At 41.5% G+C, this 20,514-nt stretch overlaps 1 protein-coding gene across 1 annotated transcript in view; it reads left to right on the top strand.

The window, feature by feature from the left end:
* The first annotated feature begins 8,241 nt into the window (after positions 1-8,241).
* Positions 8,242-20,514, top strand: part of LOC134577489 (carotenoid-cleaving dioxygenase, mitochondrial-like) — a 47,251-nt gene continuing 34,978 nt past the window's right edge. The window contains exons 1-4 of the mRNA XM_063436254.1: positions 8,242-8,407; positions 13,827-14,025; positions 14,862-15,073; positions 15,160-15,275. Of these exons, the coding sequence (XP_063292324.1) occupies positions 8,371-8,407; positions 13,827-14,025; positions 14,862-15,073; positions 15,160-15,275 (564 nt within the window). The 5' untranslated portion in view covers positions 8,242-8,370. The remainder of the gene's footprint in view (positions 8,408-13,826; positions 14,026-14,861; positions 15,074-15,159; positions 15,276-20,514) is intronic.

Below are 20,514 nucleotides of genomic sequence, written 5' to 3'. Positions count from 1 at the left end.
GTAAAGCCACCAGGAGTCCAGTTTATGGGGGGACTCCCCATGTCCGATCTACAAATAGACTTTACAGTAATGCCTAAATCGGGTGGACATCGTTACCTGTTGGTAATTGTGTGCACCTATTCAGGCTGGGTAGAAGCATGTCCTACTCGTACAGAGAAAGCAGGAGAAGTTGTAAGATTCCTGCTACGAGAAATAATACCCCGATATGGACTACCCTGTTCTATAGGATCGGACAATGGTCCAGCTTTTGTTCATCAGTGCCTACAACAACTGACTCATATGCTTGGTATAAAGTGGAGGCTTCATACTGCATATAGACCCCAGAGTTCTGGTAAGGTAGAGAGAATGAATAGAACTATAAAGAACCAGTTGGCTAAAATGTGTCAGGAAACCCAACTTAAGTGGAACGTTCTCTTACCCATAGCTTTATTGCGAATCCGCAGTACCCCTACCAGAAGGATGGGCCTCTCTCCTTTTGAAATCATGTATGGGCGACCACCTCCCGTACTTGGTAACTTAAGGGGGGACTTGAGTCAGTTGGGAGAAGGAATTACCCGGCAGCAGGTTGTAGAGTTGGGTAAGACTATGGAGGAGGTACAGAAATGGGTACAAGATAGATTACCTGTGAATATTTATCCCCCTGTTCATAGTTATCATCCAGGAGACCAAGTGTGGATTAAAGAGTGGAATAATGTACCGTTAGGGCCCAAGTGGAGAGGTCCTTATGTTGTTCTTTTGTCTACCCCTACAGCGATAAAAGTAGCCGAAGTAACTCCGTGGATACATCACTCCAGGGTTAAACCAGCAGCAGTCGATTCTTGGCAAATTACAGCAGATCCAGAGAATCCCTGCAAGATCCGGTTGAAACGCACTACTCAGTCGGAGTAACGAGGAATTATTGTGGATTACAAATTTTATTGTTACAGGTGTGAGTGAGAAGGCCATAATAAAGCCTGTCCGCTTACCAACACATAGTGTATAAGCCAGGAAAGTCTCGAAGGGACACCTGTGAAGACGAGCAGAACTCCATTCCCTGCAGCCCTCACATCCTGGAAGCTGAGGTTCCATCGCACGGACGAAGACTGAGGATGACGGCGAAAGATGTGCTTTTGATTGTGTTTATTTATATGTGTTTTTATATTCAGGAAGGTAGAGGTACCGACACTCCTAGCTGTGAGGTATGCATTAAGACTACGAGAACAGGTAACCATATTTCCCAAACCCTAATTTGGCATTCACAATACGAATGTAAAGGAGAGGTATCAAGATGTAGATACCTAAATATAGACTATAGTGTGTGCCATTTAGGAGTAGGAGAACCTAAGTGCTTCAGTCCAGAGTATCAACCTCGTACAATTTGGTTGACTCTCAGGAATGGAGATCCTAAGGGGACCCTAATTAATAAGACGGTGTTAGAATCCGTACATTCTTCGGGTGTTCTGCTATTTGATGCATGTAAGGCGATATCAAGTGGTAGAAAACCGTGGAATGTATGTGGGGATCTTAGATGGGAGAGGACGTATGGGTCTAATGATAAATATATTTGTCCCAGTAGTAAAAATAAATATGTGAGTCCTAGATGCCCAAATAAAGACTATAACTTTTGTCCATATTGGTCTTGTGTGGGGTGGGCGACTTGGGGACAGACAGTAGATAAAGACATGATAGTGACTAAGTTGCCGACTAGCCCTTATTGTAAGTCTATGGAATGCAACCCAGTCCATATACTTATTAATAACCCCGACAAGTTCCTAGATAAGTATGGAAATTTATTTGGGTTTCAGATATACGGGACGGGTTTAGATCCTGGGACATTATTGTTTATAGGAATAGAGACTGATACGGTATCCTCCCAGACTCATCAAGTATACCATTCCTTTTATGAAGAGATGAGTATAGATAATAAGATCCCCCATAACGCTAAAAACCTGTTCATTGACCTAGCTGAAAGTATTGCCGGTAGTCTTAATGTTACCAACTGCTATGTGTGTGGAGGTACTAACATGGGAGACCAATGGCCTTGGGAAGCAAAGGAGGTAATGTCCGGTTCTGAGGCAGTTGACCAACTAATATCTACACAAGCCGATTATCATTTGAGTGTTAGAGGTAAATCTGAGTGGAGATTAAAGACCTCCATCATAGGTTATGTTTGCATAGCAAGGAAAGGAATAATGTATAATACTTCTGTAGGAGAATTAACTTGTCTAGGGCAAAAAGCTTATGATGATGATACTAAAAATACAACTTGGTGGTCGGCTTCAAATGTCTCAGAACCATCTAACCCGTTTGCTAGATATGCCAGTTTAAAGGATGTGTGGTTTGATTTATCCATCACATCTACCTGGAGAGCCCCAGCAAATTTGTACTGGATCTGTGGTAAGAAAGCCTATTCGGAGTTGCCACAGGACTGGGAAGGGGCATGTGTGTTGGGTATGCTCAAACCATCCTTCTTCTTGTTACCGATTGAAACAGGTGAGACTTTAGGTGTTAAAGTGTATGATGTGAATCATAGGAAGAAAAGGGGACCCTTAGAGATAGGCACCTGGGAAGATAATGAATGGCCTCCCCAGCGTATCATAGATTATTATGGGCCAGCCACGTGGGCAGAAGATGGTACCTTTGGTTATAGAACCCCAATTTATATGCTCAACCGTATTATAAGATTACAGGCGGTGGTTGAGATTATTACTAATGAGACCTCACAAGCACTCAATCTTCTAGCGAAGCATAATACCAGGATGAGGACAGCAGTGTACCAAAATAGATTAGCCTTGGATTACCTTTTGGCAGTAGAGGGAGGTGTATGTGGGAAGTTTAACCTGAGCAATTGCTGTCTTCAAATAGATGACGAAGGGCAAGCAATAGCTGAGCTTACTAGCCATATGGTTAAACTAGTGCATGTGCCTACTCAGGTATGGAAAGGGTACAATCCAAGTAGTTGGTTTGGTAGCTGGTATGAGTGGTTTGGAGGGCTTAAGGCAGTGGTAGGTGGAGTCCTACTGATTTTACTGTTGTGTCTACTCCTACCGTGTCTTATACCCTTAGTAGTTAGGTCTGTGCAAAGCCTGATAGGAAGTATAGCAGAGAGGAAGGCTGCTGCACAGATAATGGCGATATATAAGTATAAGGCTCTAGATCAAGGAGAACCAATGCAGGAAGATGAGTGTTAAAAGATTCACATCATAAGATAAGTCTGGTCTGGTTCATGGTAACCTGAGGTATATGCAAACCAAGGTTAAGTGATGCCTCAAGTAATTGTGAAATATCAGAGGCATCAAAGGGGGGAATGTGATGTAATTCCAGTAAAATACAAGTTTAGCAGGCTAAGATTGCCACAAGGCATATGTATGTATATGTGTTTGTAGTATCAGTTAGTTAATTACACGTAGCTAAGATACTGTTATCACTGTACTGACCAGGTGCAGGAATGTAAGAACTGGAATTACGCGTCCCTCTCCTTTGTATCAGATGAGCCACGTGGTTAGACCGGATGGATGAGTTTAGACTCTATTTATTAAATAGGTTAAGGGTATGTGTGGGTGTAGTTAATTGTGGGAGGAGCTACAGTGCTATATAAGGAATGTACTCTATGTATTCAGTACTCAGACTTTGCTGTATTTTGGTGACGCTAGTCCCTCTGAGTCCCGATCGGTGATCCAATAAAGAATCTCTTCCTTCCTGAAGAAACCTGTGTCCATCTCTCTGTGCTTGGCTTCCGTCAGTTTCTCCGGTATCACAATCACACATTAACATGTATACATTAATACAAACCGATATGCACAGAGGCACACATTAATACACACACCAAAACACAATCATCGACACAAACTAATACACATAATACATTAACTGACATGAATACATAGATACATACACAAACAAATAATATGCATACCCACACACTGGCATACATACATAGACTTACTAACAGAGATACAAATTGTCACACATAAATATATTAACACACTGATACTAGTATACTAGCACATACTCTAACACATATACAATTATAATACCAACTTCTCCTCCTGGTTACCTACTGTTAGAGTAAGTAATGGAGGCTCCATTATCCTGTCTCTTGTGTCCGGTGCTGGGAGAGCAGGAGAGCGGTGCACTGACAGGCAGCCTACCCTCCTGCCCTTCTCAGCAATAGCACAAGTGGTAGGAGGTAGGATGTGACCGTGCTATATCTGTGTTTAGGGGCCCTGCATGTCTGAGAGCATGGAACCAGCACCCAGGAAAGTGTGAGAGACAACAATATATTATTATTTGTATTTATTTAGCGCTAGCTTATTCTGCAGCGCTTTACATTTTAAGGGGGATTTAACAAATGAGACAATAACTAAATGCTACAGGAATAGTCAGTAGATGAGGACCCAGCTCAAATAAGCTACGACCTCCCCCCACACACATACATACACACAGTTCTAATGCAAAAAAACACATATATAAAAGACTCAAATGCTGCACATTTTTATTTTTGAGTAACCAAGCATCATGTTCAGGGCCGGACTGGGAGAAAAATTAGGCCCGGGCATTTTTTTAGCACAGTGGCCCACTAAGAAGGGGGCGGGGCGGGGCAGAGAGGGTGTGTTTCGTCATCACCAATGACCAACACGCCCCCTCTCAAAGTGAGCGTTGGGTCAATCATCTTCCAGGGCAGAGCTCTGCTAAAGAGCTCTAGCACGAGAAAAAAAAAACTATTTGTTCTGCACAGTGCAAGCAAATGTAAATGTAAATGCTTGCACTGTGTTTCCTTGCAACTTGTCTCTGGTGTCTCTATAAATGGATACCAGGAGATAAAAGGGCCAGGAAAGAGTATTGTGCATGTGTTTGGAGCCTGCTTGTGGGATTGTGTGTGTGTAGAGTGAGTTGATTGTGGTGTGGTATTGTGTAATAAGGTCGGTTTTAGTCGTGTTGTGTTTGTGGTGTAATGTAATGCATATGTAGCTAGGGGCAGTAGAGAATGTGTGTATAGGGGATGTAGTAAGTGTGCGCATACAGGCTATAGTGTGTGTGTGTGTATATAGGTGATGTAGTGGTTGTAGAGTGTGTGTTTAGGGGTGTAGCATGTGTTTGTTTACAAGGAATCTAGTGTGTGTATAAGGGATCCAGAGTGTGTATGTTAGGAATGTAGTGTGTGTGTAGGTGGTGCAGTGTGTGTGTGTGTGTATACAGGAGTCTAGTGTGTGTTTGTAGGACCCAGAATGTGTAGGAGATCTAGTGAGTGTGTGTATATAACGGAATCAGAGTGTATATAGGGATCTAGTGTGTGTATATGATCCAGAGTTGGGTAAGGGATCTAGTGTGTGTCTGGAATGTAATGTGTTTAGGGGTTCAGTGTGTGAGAGGGGTGCTGTAGTGTGTGTGTGTGTGTGTATATATATATATATATATATATATATATATATATATTATATAAATATGTTTGAAAGTATTGTGTGTGTTTGGTGCAGTGTGTTGGGGTTCTGTGTGTATGTGTGTGAGGTGCAGTGAGTGTCTGTGAGGGGTGTGGTGTGTACGTGAAGGGTGCAGTATGTGTTTGTGATGGATGCTGTGTTTAAGGGTGCTGTGTGTGAGGGTGTTGTGTTTAAGGGTGCTGTGTGTGTGTGTGTTTTGTGTGTGAGGGTGCTGTGTGATTTGTGGGGGTGCTGTGTGTGATTTATGTGTGTGGGTGCTGTGTGAGAGTGTGCTGTGTTAGAGTGTGCTGTGTGTGAGGTGTGTGTGGGTGCTGTGTGTGATTTGTGTGACGGTGCTGAGTGTGATGTGTGTAAGAGTGCTGTGTGTGAGAGTACTGAGTGTGATGTGTGTGAGGGTGCTGAGTGTGATGTGGATGAGAGTGCTGAGTGTGATGTGTGTGAGGGTGCTGAGTGTGATGTGTGTGAGGGTGCTGAGAGTGATGTGTGTGAGGGTGCTGAGAGTGATGTGTGTGAGGGTGCTGAGTGTGATGTGTGTGAGGGTGCTGAGTGTGAGGGTGCTGAGTGTCATGTGTGTGAGAGTGCTGTGTGTGATGTGTGTGAGGGTGCTGAGAGTGATGTGTGTGAGGGTGCTGAGAGTGATGTGTGTGAGGGTGCTGAGTGTGATGTGTGTGAGGGTGCTGAGTGTCATGTGTGTGAGGGTGCTGAGGGTGGATGTTAAAAGGGATTTTGTGTTGGGAAAAAAATCTAAGAAGCATGCATTATATCCCCCCCCCCCCCTCCCTTCTTACCTTTAGCCTGGGAGGGGAGGGGGGGGTCCGGCACGGTGGTGAGTGGGAGGGGGGGACCGGCACGGTGACATCATCCCTGGTGGTCCAGTGGGTGAGTGAACTCTAGCCTGCCATGGCAACGACCGGATCTCGCAAGAGGAACCCGGCGGAGCTGCAAGATAGAGCTCCGCCGGGTCCTCTCCCTCCCTCCCCAGCCGCATGTGCCGCAGGTCTATTTAAATGGGCCGGTGAGGGAGATCTTTGATCTCCCCACCGGCCCATCGTGGCAAATAGTGGGGCCGGCGCTCGCATAGTGCCGGCCCTGCATAGACCGGCAGGGGAGATCCTGGGACCTCCCCTGCCGGCCTCGGCCCCTGCCCACCGCGGCCCACCGGGCATTTGCCCGGTGTGCCCGATGGCCAGTCCGGGCCTGATCATGTTTAAAAAAATGTGTTAACTATTTTTTTTTTATAATAAATTAGCATATTTTTGGCCAGACTGTATTGAGGCTTAAATTATGCTTTGAATGCTTCTTTTTATGTGCTTGTGACCAATATTCAATGAGCATGTGGTTTGTTAATAGTTTCAGTGCTGTGTCATAATTTTAGATGACTTCTAAATTTGTAATTAGCATTAACTGATGATGTCCAAATACTGACAAAAATATCGTGCTTTTCAGTGCTGTGGTTATAGGATGGCATTTGTAACTCCCTAATTTATAATTTTCCTTAAAGGAACACTATAGTCACCTAAATTACTTTAGCTAAATAAAGCAGTTTTAGTGTATAGATCATTCCCCTGCAATTTCACTGCTCAATTCACTGCCATTTAGGAGTTAAATCACTTTGTTTCTGTTTATGCAGCCCTAGCTACACCTCCCCTGGGTATGATTGTTGTTCAGGTGACTATAGTGTCCCTTTAACTGACAATATCCCAATAATGCCAAAGTTTCTTCTTTTACACTTTCCAAAGCAGACCCGCATTTGCATATTCAATCCCAGTTCTTTTTTATTCCCTAAATATTGATTTTAAAAATGTCAATAAACCTGTTACTATGTGAAAAGACAAAAAAAATAAAACCCATCACAGGTGCCTAAACCGATTCTCCAATAGTGAATCTTGCTTAAACATAATAATTAAGAACGTAAAAGTCAGCTGACTTTGGGAGTTGCAAACCGTACACTGTGAGGTAAACTACCACGTGATTTAAATACCCACAATGACACTGGCTGAAGGATCCTGCGACGCCATGTTTCTCATATATTCACATATACTTAATTTAACAAAAATCAATTTCCTTTCAAAACTTAATGGCCCTGGAATATGTCATGGTAAACCCCTTGCATGGGGAATTGCATATAAACCGGCCAGTTGGCCTGAATACATTCATTCCTTCATCTAGTTTAGGCTGGTGTTTGGGTATACGTCTGATTGCTTGGAGAATTTACTTTGATGCTGCATTTTCTTTTGGAGAACGTTCGAATCAACACCCGAACAGCGAGCTATAATCACTTAGCCTTTAGCAGTTCGGTTGGAACCGAAAGCGAACGAGTATCTGAAATACCAGCGTTCCTAACACCGTCCCGCATTCACTCTGACCCTAGACTGTAATGTATCAATTAATTATTCCAGGTTTGTTTCTTTTGCCTATAAATATTGTCTCAGCATTTTGCTTAAACTCTAAATATCAAGCTAAATCAACTCACCTCATTATTAATCAGGAACAATTGTTTTAGAGCGATATGTCGGTGACGTATTATAGGCTTTGAGCTTAGTGCATATTTTATCCACACCTGATTAAAAATATTGCAACTTAAAAATATTGCTCTGTTAATTGCAAATAATTTCAGTTAAACAAATAGTTTGGAAAGAAACCTAAGAGTGTTGCCGGCGTGCATTTTTTTTTTTTTTTTATATCAGCTTGGTATAAAGAACTGATCATGCATTTTCTTTCTTCCACCAATGAAAATGAAGGGATGGCCTATATTTTAAAACACACAGATGCTGGTTCTACTAGCTAGCCAGGCTTTTATTCTGAAGTGTATTCCAGCTAATGCAGGTCTTTATACAGAGCACACAGTCTGTCAAACTCTATCAAGGGAGGATTCTGCTGATTACAGCATCATAAAAGCCCTCAGTCAACTGGAAACAATTGGATCTAAAAGAAGAAAAACAAAGCGGCTATGAATTTTCTATCTTCGATTTTTCAGAACATACCAGGTAAGCTGACTGACTATTTATGTTTATTAGGGTATGGAGCATTGCAGCATTTTTCGTTACATTCCTTATGATTAATAAATAGCAGCAAGGTGTGATACAGATCCTGTTGTATTTCTTTTTTATCCTCAACACACAATTTAAAAATGATTCAGCACAAAAAAATGAATTTGATACTTCAATGTCTCAGTGGCTTTTCTAGTTTACAAATTACTGTGTTTTAATGAAACTGCAGAGCATATTGCTTTATTTTCAACAATAACATTAAGTGTAGCCTATAGAACACGGGTAGGCAACCGTCTGCACTCCAGATGTTGTGGACTACCTCTCCCATAAAGCTTTGCCAGCATGATGACTGTAAGGGCATTATAGGAGATATAGTCCACATTAAATGATCACGATCAGGTCGCTTTGCCTGCTTGTTTTATTTGTCTGTGACGTATGTAATATTCATGATGCCTGGAAAAGCTGCCTTGGCTATGCCATACACTTGTATTACATTTCAGCACGGGATCATTTACTGTAGACCTTCACAGTTACATCTAAAAAAACAACACAATTACAGCAAAATTAGTAATCATATTAATACACAAGAACAGTTTAGATTAAAAAAAATGATTAATGTGAGTGCAGCTATTTTTAAACATTTGATTTCAAATTTATGTATTAAGAATATAACAAAGGTTTGTGACTTTTTTTTGCCAATGTGAGGCATGAGAAATTTCATTTAAACTTGTTTATTACTTCAACTGTTCTTGCAATGCACCCTGTGACCGCGCAGAAAAAAACCCAATTGTAAATTCATTGTATAGATTAAATTGCACCTGCCATGTGTATAAATGTATTTGTGGCAATGTTTGTTGTGTTACAAAAACATACGTCATGATAGCAAACTTATATCTTGATAGCAAATGGCACCTGTAAGCTGTCTGTTACTGCTGTTACTGTGGGTACACACCTACCTATCCATACAATCCCACAATGAAGTTCCTATCAGGTCTGGTGGAAAAGTTCTGATTTAGAACCCCTGCACCCTCTTGTTTTCTGAGGGCTTTTTTTCTCTATGGTGTTCCATTTGAGTACATTTCTACCCGTGTAAGTTGCTGCTGCAGTGTATTGCACATGTGTCGTACTGTCTGGCTGGTACAGTTGAGTATCGCCCGTGCATTCATGCAGGTCATGCTGGCACACCCACTTCAGGTGATGCGTATGGTGCGTAACCTATAAAACACTGTAAAACTGCCACAAACTGTTGCCTGTCTCTGTCCCAATTTTATATCACCCTAGTGTATTTGATCATTGTACCATTTCCGTACCACTGAAAGGAACCTTGAATCACAGAATTAACTTTAAAAAAATAAAAGTGTCCATTCGTTAATTAGCAAAACAGAAATGTAATTTACTGAATAGCAAAATAGCATTTCAGTTTCTATGGTTTTATATGGAGCAGTTTGGCTACAGTCCGAGTATATTTTTAGGGGTAGCACTGTTCAGTTATCTAGCAAGCACCAACTAGTAATCATGACGCAAAGACATGTTAAGTTTTCCCAGCCGAGATTTCGCAGTCACAACTCTTTTTTGTCTGTTTTTGTTGATTTAATGACAATCCCAAGTATGAAATGACAAATCCCACTTTCACGTGGAAAATAAATTGTTCTTGGAGACTTGCTGTTTACGAGTTACATACCCAACTCTAGGTGAGATTTTAAAATTCTATTAAATACCCTTTATTCCTCTAAATGTTTCCTATGGTAGCTGGGCATAAAAAAATAAATCTGATTTTATAATTATATCTGGCTAAGGGTGCTCTATGAATCCCGTACTTCTCAGTAATTTAAAGTACTTAATATGCTTAGACCGACTCTTTAAAGTGTAATGTTGTGTAACCCAGTCAAGAGATCTATAGTATGGACTACCGTACTTTGTCTCTGTATTTGTCCTCCGCCTGACTTTCCTAACAGTCAATCCCAGGGAATTGGCTGCATCTATGGAGGATCCTGCAGACTCGCAGGATGCTATACTGTCGCGATGAACACGCAAACGTTAAATGTAAAGACTTTTTTTTTTTTAATTCTTTATTTTAGTTGTGCATGGAGTAACAGACAAGCTTGCATTGACATTTTACAAGAGAACATATGACATGAAAAAACATCATAACATAATTCTATTAGGTGAAGTAGAGGGAGAAGTCAGAATGCTGTAGAATAGAGCTTAGGGCACAGCTACTGCATTAGTAAAGGGAAAACAAGAATTATTAAGAAGTGTGTATTGCTAGTATATGTAACTGTTTATCTGCCGGTATAAACAAACTTGGGAAAAACAAACAAAATATAGTGACATTAGGAGCCAACAGAAACATAGCCTATGCCATTGTACAGCGCTACGGAATTTGCTGGCGCTTTATAAATAATAAAATAATAATAATACTGATCACATATTGGTAAATACAGCATAGCATAAATCAATGTAATTTATCTGTTCAGTCAATGACCGTCGATGGTGTAACTTTAACACAGAAATGCAAAAGTTTACACCAGTCCCGGAGGGGCACCCCACCAGCCATGAGTGCAAATGCATTCCTGTTGTGTGCATCTACGGTTCCAGTAGTGCTCAGCCTCAGAAGCAGGGTCTCGGGACCGTCTTGATGCACGTGATTGGCCTTGATGAGTGAGAACACGCCGACAGCATTGGATGCTCCCGCAGACCCGCTCCCTCTGGAGAGCCGTACTGGTGTGCGTTGGCGAGATGTAGTGGTAGTCTTTTTGTAAGATCGAGTTGGCTGCACTCCCCACGACTTGCTCTTTATTGTGTGCGATGTGTTTATAAAACATTGTGGAGGCATCGCTGGAGTTCGGCTGCCCAGATGCTCGGTTTGACTCTGCTAATTTCTTAATACTAATTTCTTAGTAGTGTCGACACCGTTTGGTTGATCAGGTCCACTTGGGTTGGCATCTGGGAGCAGATATGTGTTAGAGAATTCCCCATGTTATCGCCCATCATGTAGAGTAGGCCTCAGGCTGCCAAGCTTCTAATGAAAGTAAAAGGTTATGGGGCTATGGAGGTTGGATGAGAAGTACACTGGTGGGGACCGGGATAACCCTTGCAGGTCCAAAGGGAGGGGGGAGGGCACAAGTAAGACTGGAATCAGGCTTTAGCAGAGGATCAACAAGAAAAAGAGGGAATAGGCGCTCACTAAATAAACTAAAGGTGGGCAGCAGTGAACCGAGCAGGGATTCCCAATACCTACTCACAATAATACAACAAACGAGATAGAGGTGGTAAACCGCGCCCAAACAGTGCAAAAAGTAATTGAAATATATACATACAAATTATCCTATCATTAGGAATGTATGGAACCTTCAATACAAAAAGTACAGAACAATAATAGTGCAGTATGTCAGACAAAGTAAAAGTTTAAAAAAACTTATAAAAGGCTCACTCACACTTTGCAGAGCTGCTCAGAGCTCTGCCGTATAGCGCCTAGACGGTACAATCCCCGTCTCAGGATATCAAGTGATGGTGTAGTACGGTATCCAATCCTCCACAGTAATATATGGAAAAAATAGAAAATAGGATCCAATAGTATAGTATGTCTATCAAACAATATGTGAATAAAGGAAAAGTATCCTACTTACAGATTTCAGAGCAAATATCTTGCTCTAGTATGTACAGCATATGGTGGTATAATCCCCACCAGAGGATATATGTCAGGATTCAGGTATATCAGGAACAGCAAATCAAAAATAAAGTAGTAAAAAAACTTTAACTTTATTATGAATAAAAAGTATATATAATAAAACAAGTGGATATAAAATCTCCTACTTAACGCGTTTTCGCCCAGTCTAGGGCTTCTTCAGAAGTATTATCGGCTGCCTCCTCTGCCTCAAAATCTCCTACAGGCTGTTAGAATGACCGAAACGGTCCACAGCCATCAGAACCTGGCAAGCTCGGACTGCTAGACTGACCAAAATGGTCCACAGCCATCAGAACCTGGCAAGTTCGGACCCTGTACTCAGGGAGGGAATCATCAAGTAATGTAGTAGGTTACAGGCTCAGGCTGAATTTATCTGAGTTTGTGAGAAAATCAGCAATATTTCAGGCTGAATCCAAGGAGCTCCAGCCAGGTGCGACCTGCTCGGTTGGCTGCCAGGCCCCGCCCCTCAATACATTTATTTTTAACATTAGAGTGTCCTTTAATGTGTTTTGATTAACCCATTTTTTAACAAAAAAAAGGAAAACTAAAACATATCTCTCCTTGTGACCTGAGCGTACCTGTGCTATCTCTGCCTCTATACTGTGTGTGTGTATTTCCCTCAGGGTTGGGATATATCAATTATTAAATTATTGCTGCACTAGTAAAAAAAAGAATAATTTCCAGAACAATTCAATTTATCATTTTGTGTCAGAGACTGTTAGTTACAACTCATCGACATGATTACACGATTTGCTCGGGTAAAGGAGATATAATCTTCTATTGCACTGTCATTATTGTTTGGCTTCAAAGTGTGCACTCCCCAAATTTACTCATATGGTCATACGGCAGTAGAATATACGAAAATATTTTCTTTAAATAAGTGGATATTTGGTACAAAGACCAGAGAACTATCATCAGCTAACCTTGGTTCATAGGATTTATGGAAACACAAATAGAGAAACATCTATTGGCTAACTGTGCATTAGTACAACCACCAATGGTCCTGTGACAGGAAAAAATATGTGCTAGTATCGGTAATTCATTGAAGTGGTTACCTTTTGGAATTCATAGTGTGTTTTAAATTTTAGGTCAAAATAGTCAAACTGGATTAAATATTTAAGATAAATATGTCTTTGATTAATAACTAATGCCCCTTTTCCACTGAGCGGTACGGTTCGGGTCGGTACAGTCTGGTACGCTATTTTGAGTATTTCCATTATGAAAGTGGCCCATACAAACCATACCAAACCGTACCATTCCTGGGCCCCCTTCAGATATAGGTCCATAGGAAAGAGAAAGGTACGGTTAGGGCAGAGCTACTGCCGTCACACTATACAATCCAGTGATTGGCGGACAGGAAAACGTTGGTGCTCACGACAAATGGCACGCTAGGCATTTGGTCTAAACCCCGCATGCCCCCTGGCGGACCCCTAACACAGAACTATCAACATATACAGGGCCAAATTCCCCATTAGACTCCTTGTCTACAGATACCTGTCCTTTATAGAGCACTAATTGTCAGTAATAATTTGCTGAATTGGAGCTTAAAATGTCTCTGTCAACATCCCACATGGTGACAGGTGATGGCAGATAATACTATGGACCAGATGGTGCTTGCTGCATTTGCTGCTAATTGGACCAAATTGACATTTATTTATATAAAGCTGATGATAACTCTGGTACATTAATTCAGTTCTCATAATGATGTACTGTCTCTATCATTCTCAGTTCTGAAGAAGTTCTACATCCAGGAGAAAAAACTGTGCTACTCCAACAGAACTGACTTAGAATGCATCGATTCACTCTTCCAGACCGTAGAAGAAACTCCAGAGCCTATTTCAACCCACATTACTGGAACTATACCCAAATGGATTAGGGGTAGTCTATTACGAAATGGACCAGGCAAATTTGAGTTTGGAGATGACAGGTGAGAACTTTTTAGTTCAAACTATGGTAATGTTCGTTTTATGTCAACCTGCATTGCAGACCCTCCACTATGTTATTTGAATATAAATTCTAGATGCTAGAGTCTTGAATCGGAGCTTGTACTTTATTATATAGTGGATCGTTCCAGGAGAGATTTGGCCTCGTTCTGTAGAATTGACAACTTAAGGCATCTCTGTTGTTTAAAGCAGCTCTGTCAATGTCTTTATATAATTTGCAAAGACATCCAATAGTTACATTACCACTTGGGATCCAGGGAATGGTGAGATTTACTTACCTGAACCTGTCCCTTGTGGGTGCCACCATCCTCTTCTTGCTGCTCCTCTTGAGCTTCTGGCTCTTCAGCTCTGTACACACTCGAATGCGTGAGAGTAGAACATTGAGGTCTTTGGAGGATCCTGCATAGAAAGAGATGGTCACTAGTGATGTCTAGGAGAAATGACAAGATTTGATGGAAGTAACTTCATTTGGTTTAGATTTGTCAGTCATAGGAAAATACTGAGAAAAATTAGTCCCTGCTTTTTTTCAACTGGGGTGGTATTTATAAAATATTCATATGGGGAGTGACAGAGGCACTTTAAGTGAAGTTGAAATTAAACTGTTATTTCTAAGCAATGAACAAAGAATACTCGAGGAACATAAGGTAAGTATCTGCCTTGATGTCTCCAATTGCCCTTCATTGTAGTCCAAATGTTTTAAACATTCTAATTTATACTCAAACCTTAAATCTAGATATGTTTTGGGAATATTATTGTAATACATTGGTTTTGCTTGATTCCTTGGAACTAAAATCTTGTTGTTCACTTTTCCTTTTCCAAGTTATAATCACTGGTTTGATGGTATGGCCTTGATGCACAAGTTCACAATTGAGAATGGATGCGTGACTTACACAAGTAAATTTCTTAAAAGTGATTCTTACAAAACAAATCAAAATCAAAATCGAATTGTGGTTTCCGAATTTGGAACAGTGGCCATGCCAGACCCCTGCAAAAGTGTATTTCAACGATTCTTGTCAACGTTTGAAACTCCAAGTATGTAAATTTAGACCTGCATTTTAGATTTTAACTTATGTTATTTGAAAACCTCATGCCTAATGTTTTTTTTCTCTTCCCTTCAGAGCCAACTGATAACGGGAATATAAGTTTTATGAAATATGAAAACGATTATTATGTTAGTACAGAGACTAATCTGATGTATAAAGTAGATCCGGAGACTTTGGAAACAAAAGAAAAGGTGATTACCACATTTTACTTTTTTTTTTTACATAGACTGATTTCTTTCTTTTTAATTTAGTTTTCTTTATACACTTATTTCGTACATGTAAGTATGTACAACATAATTACAAACAAGATATAAAATAGGAATTGGTGTCGGTAAGTGCTACTGTAAACAATATAAATAGCCTAGTACAAATATCTGTGCTACACTGATCAGAACTTTGTTGTGAATTATTGTGCTCTTTTCTTTATTTTCTACTTCGCTCCAGATTCCACCCATCAGAATTAGTATTCTGTATTTATATATATATATATATATATATATATATATATATCATATTATATTTCTTATCCTAATTCCTTTAATATTTCATTCCAGAATAGGAGCTCATACTTCCTATTATTAATAAAATTAGTTACGTAGATCTCTTTCCATTCTACATTGGTATGTCATTTGTGCCTTAATAACTGGGCAGTTGCTTGCTACCGTAGACTTCCAATTTTTTGCGATAGTAATTTTAACCGCCGTTACTAAATGTAAGAATATCCTGGTCTCATTTCTATTAAAATTATTAAAAAAACATATGCAGTAGCACTCTTATTGGGGAAAACGCATATTTGTGCCCTATCCAGGGTGAGAAGAATTCTTCTATTTTTTTTCCATAGTTGTCTTAATAAAGGATATGACCACCAAATATGAGTCTGATTACCTCTAAAAGTGCCACATCTCCAGCATAAATCTGTATTATTTACATACATCTTAGCAATTCTTACTGGTACTAAATGCCATCTGTTCACCAGCTTAAATTGGAACTGGTTTAACCCTTTAAGGACACATGACATGTGTGACATGTCATGATTCCCTTTTATTCCCGAAGTTTGGTCCTTAAGGGGTTAAATGAACACTATAGGGTCAGGAACACATCCCTGACCCTATAGTGCTTTCCCTCCCTTAGCCCGCTATAAAAGTTTAAAACTCACCTTATTTCCAGCGCCACGCAGATCTGCTGGTGCTGGCTCCGCCCCCTTTGTGACATCATCAAAATTACCCACAGGGAAAGCATTGGATTGGCTAAAATCGGCATAGGGGCGGGGCCAAATTCACTTTTGGCCATTCAGGACCTCCTCATAGAGATGGATTTAATCAATGCATCTCTATGAGGAAAAGGCAGTGTTTACATGAAAAATGCCTGAACTATTATACTCAGTGAAGGGAACTATTATACTCACCAGAACAACTACATTAAGCTGTAGTTGATCTGGTTACTATAGTGTCCCTTTAAGTTTAGACAATGGATGTTGCTATACATCATTTTTAAGGATCTATTCCAGCTCAGAATTTGGGATTAGCACCCAAAGACTTAGATTGTCTCCAAATGCTTGTTGAATTATTAGAATCCAATGATGATTCCATTAGGAACAAAGTCCCCCACACTAACTTAAGATCTAAAAGCAGATTCACCCCACCGTTTAAAGACTACAGGAACTTGGAAGTGTTCTTGGATATGGTCTGTAGGGAAATTGTCTCCCTGCCTAATGATGATCATCTAATACGGTTTGGGGACAATCTATCTAAACAAGAGAGGATGGCTATTAGTCAGCTCCAAGCCAAAAGGGACCTGATTATTAAGCCATCTGATAAGGGAGGGAATGTCGTTGTTATGGACAAGGATAATTACGTCAGGATGGCCGAACGCCTATTATTAGATGACAAGACATACCGTGTGATTAAGTATGACCCAACCTCACTCTTTTTAAGTGAGTTACGTATCCTTTTGACAAGTGCCATTGATATGGACTTCATCTCAAAAGATGAATTTGACTTTATGACTCCTAAAGAACCGATTTTGTCTACCTTTTATTGCTTACCCAAAATTCATAAATCTATGTCGGACCTAACAGGTAGACCGATTGTATCTGGGTGTGGCAATCTCACTCAGAATGTGAGCGTATTTCTTGATAAGGTTTTATCCCCAATGGTACAAGAATTACCCTCACATTTAAGGGACACCAAACAGTTACTTGGGTTTTTTTTTTTTTTTTATAAATTCTTTATTTTTTGCGTGCATGAAAGTTACAAGACAGCCTACATCGCCACAACAGCGTTTGTAAGCCTAAGCACATCATTGTTATTGTACAGTCATGGCAATGAAACAGTGCACATTTTTATATAAGAGCTAACACATAGCTAGATTCAGTGTTGGATAATTACTACATAGATATTTACTGGTTTGTTCTGCGCTGTTTGGTAGAGATCATGCTTATATGGTTATTTCCGTGTTTGCACAGGGATTAAATGTAATGAGGTTTGTGGTCACTGTAATGGGCACAAGAATACGGTACAAATCTTTACGTTCTGTGTCGCTGTGTTGCATGTTGCTAGCTAAAGTGGTTAAACCTCTAATCAGAACGCTGCTGAAGTGCTCCGTGCATGCATAAGTCGTACAAGGTGGGTGTCTTAGTGTAGTGTAAGAGGCTGGGGGATGCGGACTGTGGGTAAGATTAGTCTCTTCACCAAAAAAAAATAAAAAAATTGATATACATAGTACATAACTGATAACTTATAAAAACATCATTGCTACATTCGCAGTTAAATCATGTGTTGTGCTAACCAGGTTAGTGCTTAAACCCTTATATTTTATGCGACCATGTGTAGTGGAGGTGTCCTGGCCATTTAAGTATGTCATGTACCAGTCGCAGTGTGTAGCGCCTCGGTCCATTCTCATAGTAGACTGAAAAAGTTATAACTAAAATTAAGGATTAAAACGTTTCTACTAAAATCGCTAAGAAAAAATACAAACGGCTTAACGGAGGCTTAATGTGGGTAGCCGTACGATATCCCCAAGCTCACTGGGTGAGGCTAAGTATGTTCAGTGCCGATAGTGGACTAGCCTGTGCGTGTCCGAATTAAGCCTAGGCACTTTAAAGGGTCGTGGGGGGGGGGGGTGGTATGGTCAGTTGACCTCTCCTAAAGGGAGTAACATGCAATTCAAGGTGTATTCTAACTTATATACTTTAACTGTTAAAACAGGTAACTTGGTGCCATAAAGGCCTGTGGTAAAGCAATAGGCAGCCTGGGGCCTCAGGTGGGCTCAGTCCCGGTCATGTTTACTGCAGGTCGTCGGGGAACAAAGGGTGTGATCCTGTCAGGGTTCCATCTGCTCTGCGGCTGGCTCACTCCTTGGGGCTCTTCAATAGTCAGAGCGTCCAGTGGGAGTCCCAGTGTCGGCAATAAGGCCTTGGCTTCCTGAAGGTCTCGTACCTTATGGTCAGTCCCTCCGTGTTGTATCCTCAATGTGCGGGATTGGTGCCATTTATAAGTGACTCCTCGTTTCTGCAGCAGCTTTGTGAAAGGTCGGAGCGACCTCCGCCATGCCAAGGTGCCCCCAGTGAGGTCAGTATAGAAGGATAAATCCATCCCTTCAAACGTGTATGGGGAGCAGTCTCTGGTCGCCGCTAGTACTGCGGTTTTGGACGAATGATGCTGGAACTTCAAGATGAGGTCTCGTGGTGCTGTGGTGGGCGCCGAGGCTGGTTTCGGGACTCTAAAGAAGTCATCAAGGGCAACTGCTTTGGCCTGCCTCGTTGGTATCAGAGCTGTCAGGAGGCGCCTGAGCAGGTGCGGCAACTCGGCCTGTTGAGTGGCCTCTGGGATGCCTCTAATCTTTACATTATTAGCCCGGCGTGCGTCCTCCAGGGCCGTGAAGCGGTGTTCGTGTGCCTCATTCTGCCGTTGAAGCTCCTGAACCACTTGCTGGAGAGAGGTCAGTTGGTCGGTACAGGCGCCGGTGGTAACCTCCAGCGCTCCCATGCGGCCTGTCAGGCCTTGTATTTCATTGCGGATCGTGGCGACGTCTGCTTGGATTGTTTTCTGAAGGTCCGCAAGGAGCGTCTTCAGTACCCCCGTAGTCACCGGAGATGCATCCGCTGTCTGGGTTACCGGTTTCTGCTTTGGTACCGGGGTGAGGTCCGTCGCCTCTTCTCCCGAGGAGAAGTCGTCCGACATCTCTGAGTAGTTGTCCATGTAAACGTCCATCTTGGGCCTAGCAGTTTCACGTGTCTGCTGCAGGAGATCCACAATATTCGGACCTGCCCGCGGGTCTGTCCTGTTTAAGTTTTTTGGTTTTTCGTCCCATTGTCTCAGTTGTTGCTGGTTGTCTCGTTGGGGAGCTCAATATGCTGGGAATAGCGGTAATTGGGCAGTTTATGGCCCGAAAAAGCCGGAGCTCTTTTGCTGTGCGACCGTTCAGCTCGGTTGCTGGCTCCGCCCCCCCGTTACTTGGGTTTTTAAACCAGAATGAGATCCCTGATCATGCTAAACTATGCAGCCTGGACGTGGAGGCACTGTATAGCTCAATTCCCCATGATTTGGGAATTGAACACTGTAGACGGTTTCTCTCACTTGACCCTAAGTTACCCGAGATATATATTGGATTTATATCAGACTTATTAAAATTTGTACTGACTCACAATATATTTCTCTTTAATGGCAAACTGTATCAGCAGATCAGGGGAACCGCTTTGGGTTCGCCCTGTGCACCATCATATGCCAACTTGCATTTGGGCTGGTGGGAGAAAGTAATCAGGGAAGAGCCTAATCTCAAACAGTATATGGACTTTGTCCTATACTGGAAGAGATATATTGACGATATCTTTGTCGTCTGGCTAGGCACCACGGAACTCTTTGATGAGTTCGTTATAGCCCTCAATAACAACATCTACAACTTGCGCTTTACAAGCGAGATGGGGGGCTCTAAGCTATGCTTCCTGGATGTATCCCTGACGATGGGAGCATCAAACAAAATAAACACCACTCTTTATAGGAAGAAGACGGCTACAAACAGTCTGTTGGACTGGTCTAGTCATCATCCCACCCCACTTAAAGCTGGAATCCCTATTGGCCAATACCTTAGGCTACGGCGGAATTGTTCGTCCCTTGACGATTTCAAATCTAAAGCAAACACATTGAGACTGTCTTTTAGGGAGAAAGGGTATCCCAATAGGGTGTTAAAGAGGGCCTATGCTAGGGCACTCTCAACAGAACGCCAAATCCTCATCGATGATAATATCGCCAGACAGGAGACGCACATGATACGATGTATTGGGACATTTGATGCGGGGTGGGAAAAGGTGTTGGGAATTTTAAAAAAATACTGGTCCATTATATCTTCGGACAAACACCTTAAACAGGTAGTGACTACACATCCCTCCATAACCGCACGTAGAGGGCGGAATCTAAGGGATCTACTTGTTCC

Source organism: Pelobates fuscus, chromosome 11, assembly GCF_036172605.1.
Source record: "Pelobates fuscus isolate aPelFus1 chromosome 11, aPelFus1.pri, whole genome shotgun sequence".
Taxonomy (NCBI): Eukaryota; Metazoa; Chordata; class Amphibia; order Anura; family Pelobatidae; genus Pelobates; species Pelobates fuscus.
The sequence above is the reverse complement of the archived record's forward strand: the minus strand, read 5'-3'. Positions and strand labels throughout refer to the sequence as shown.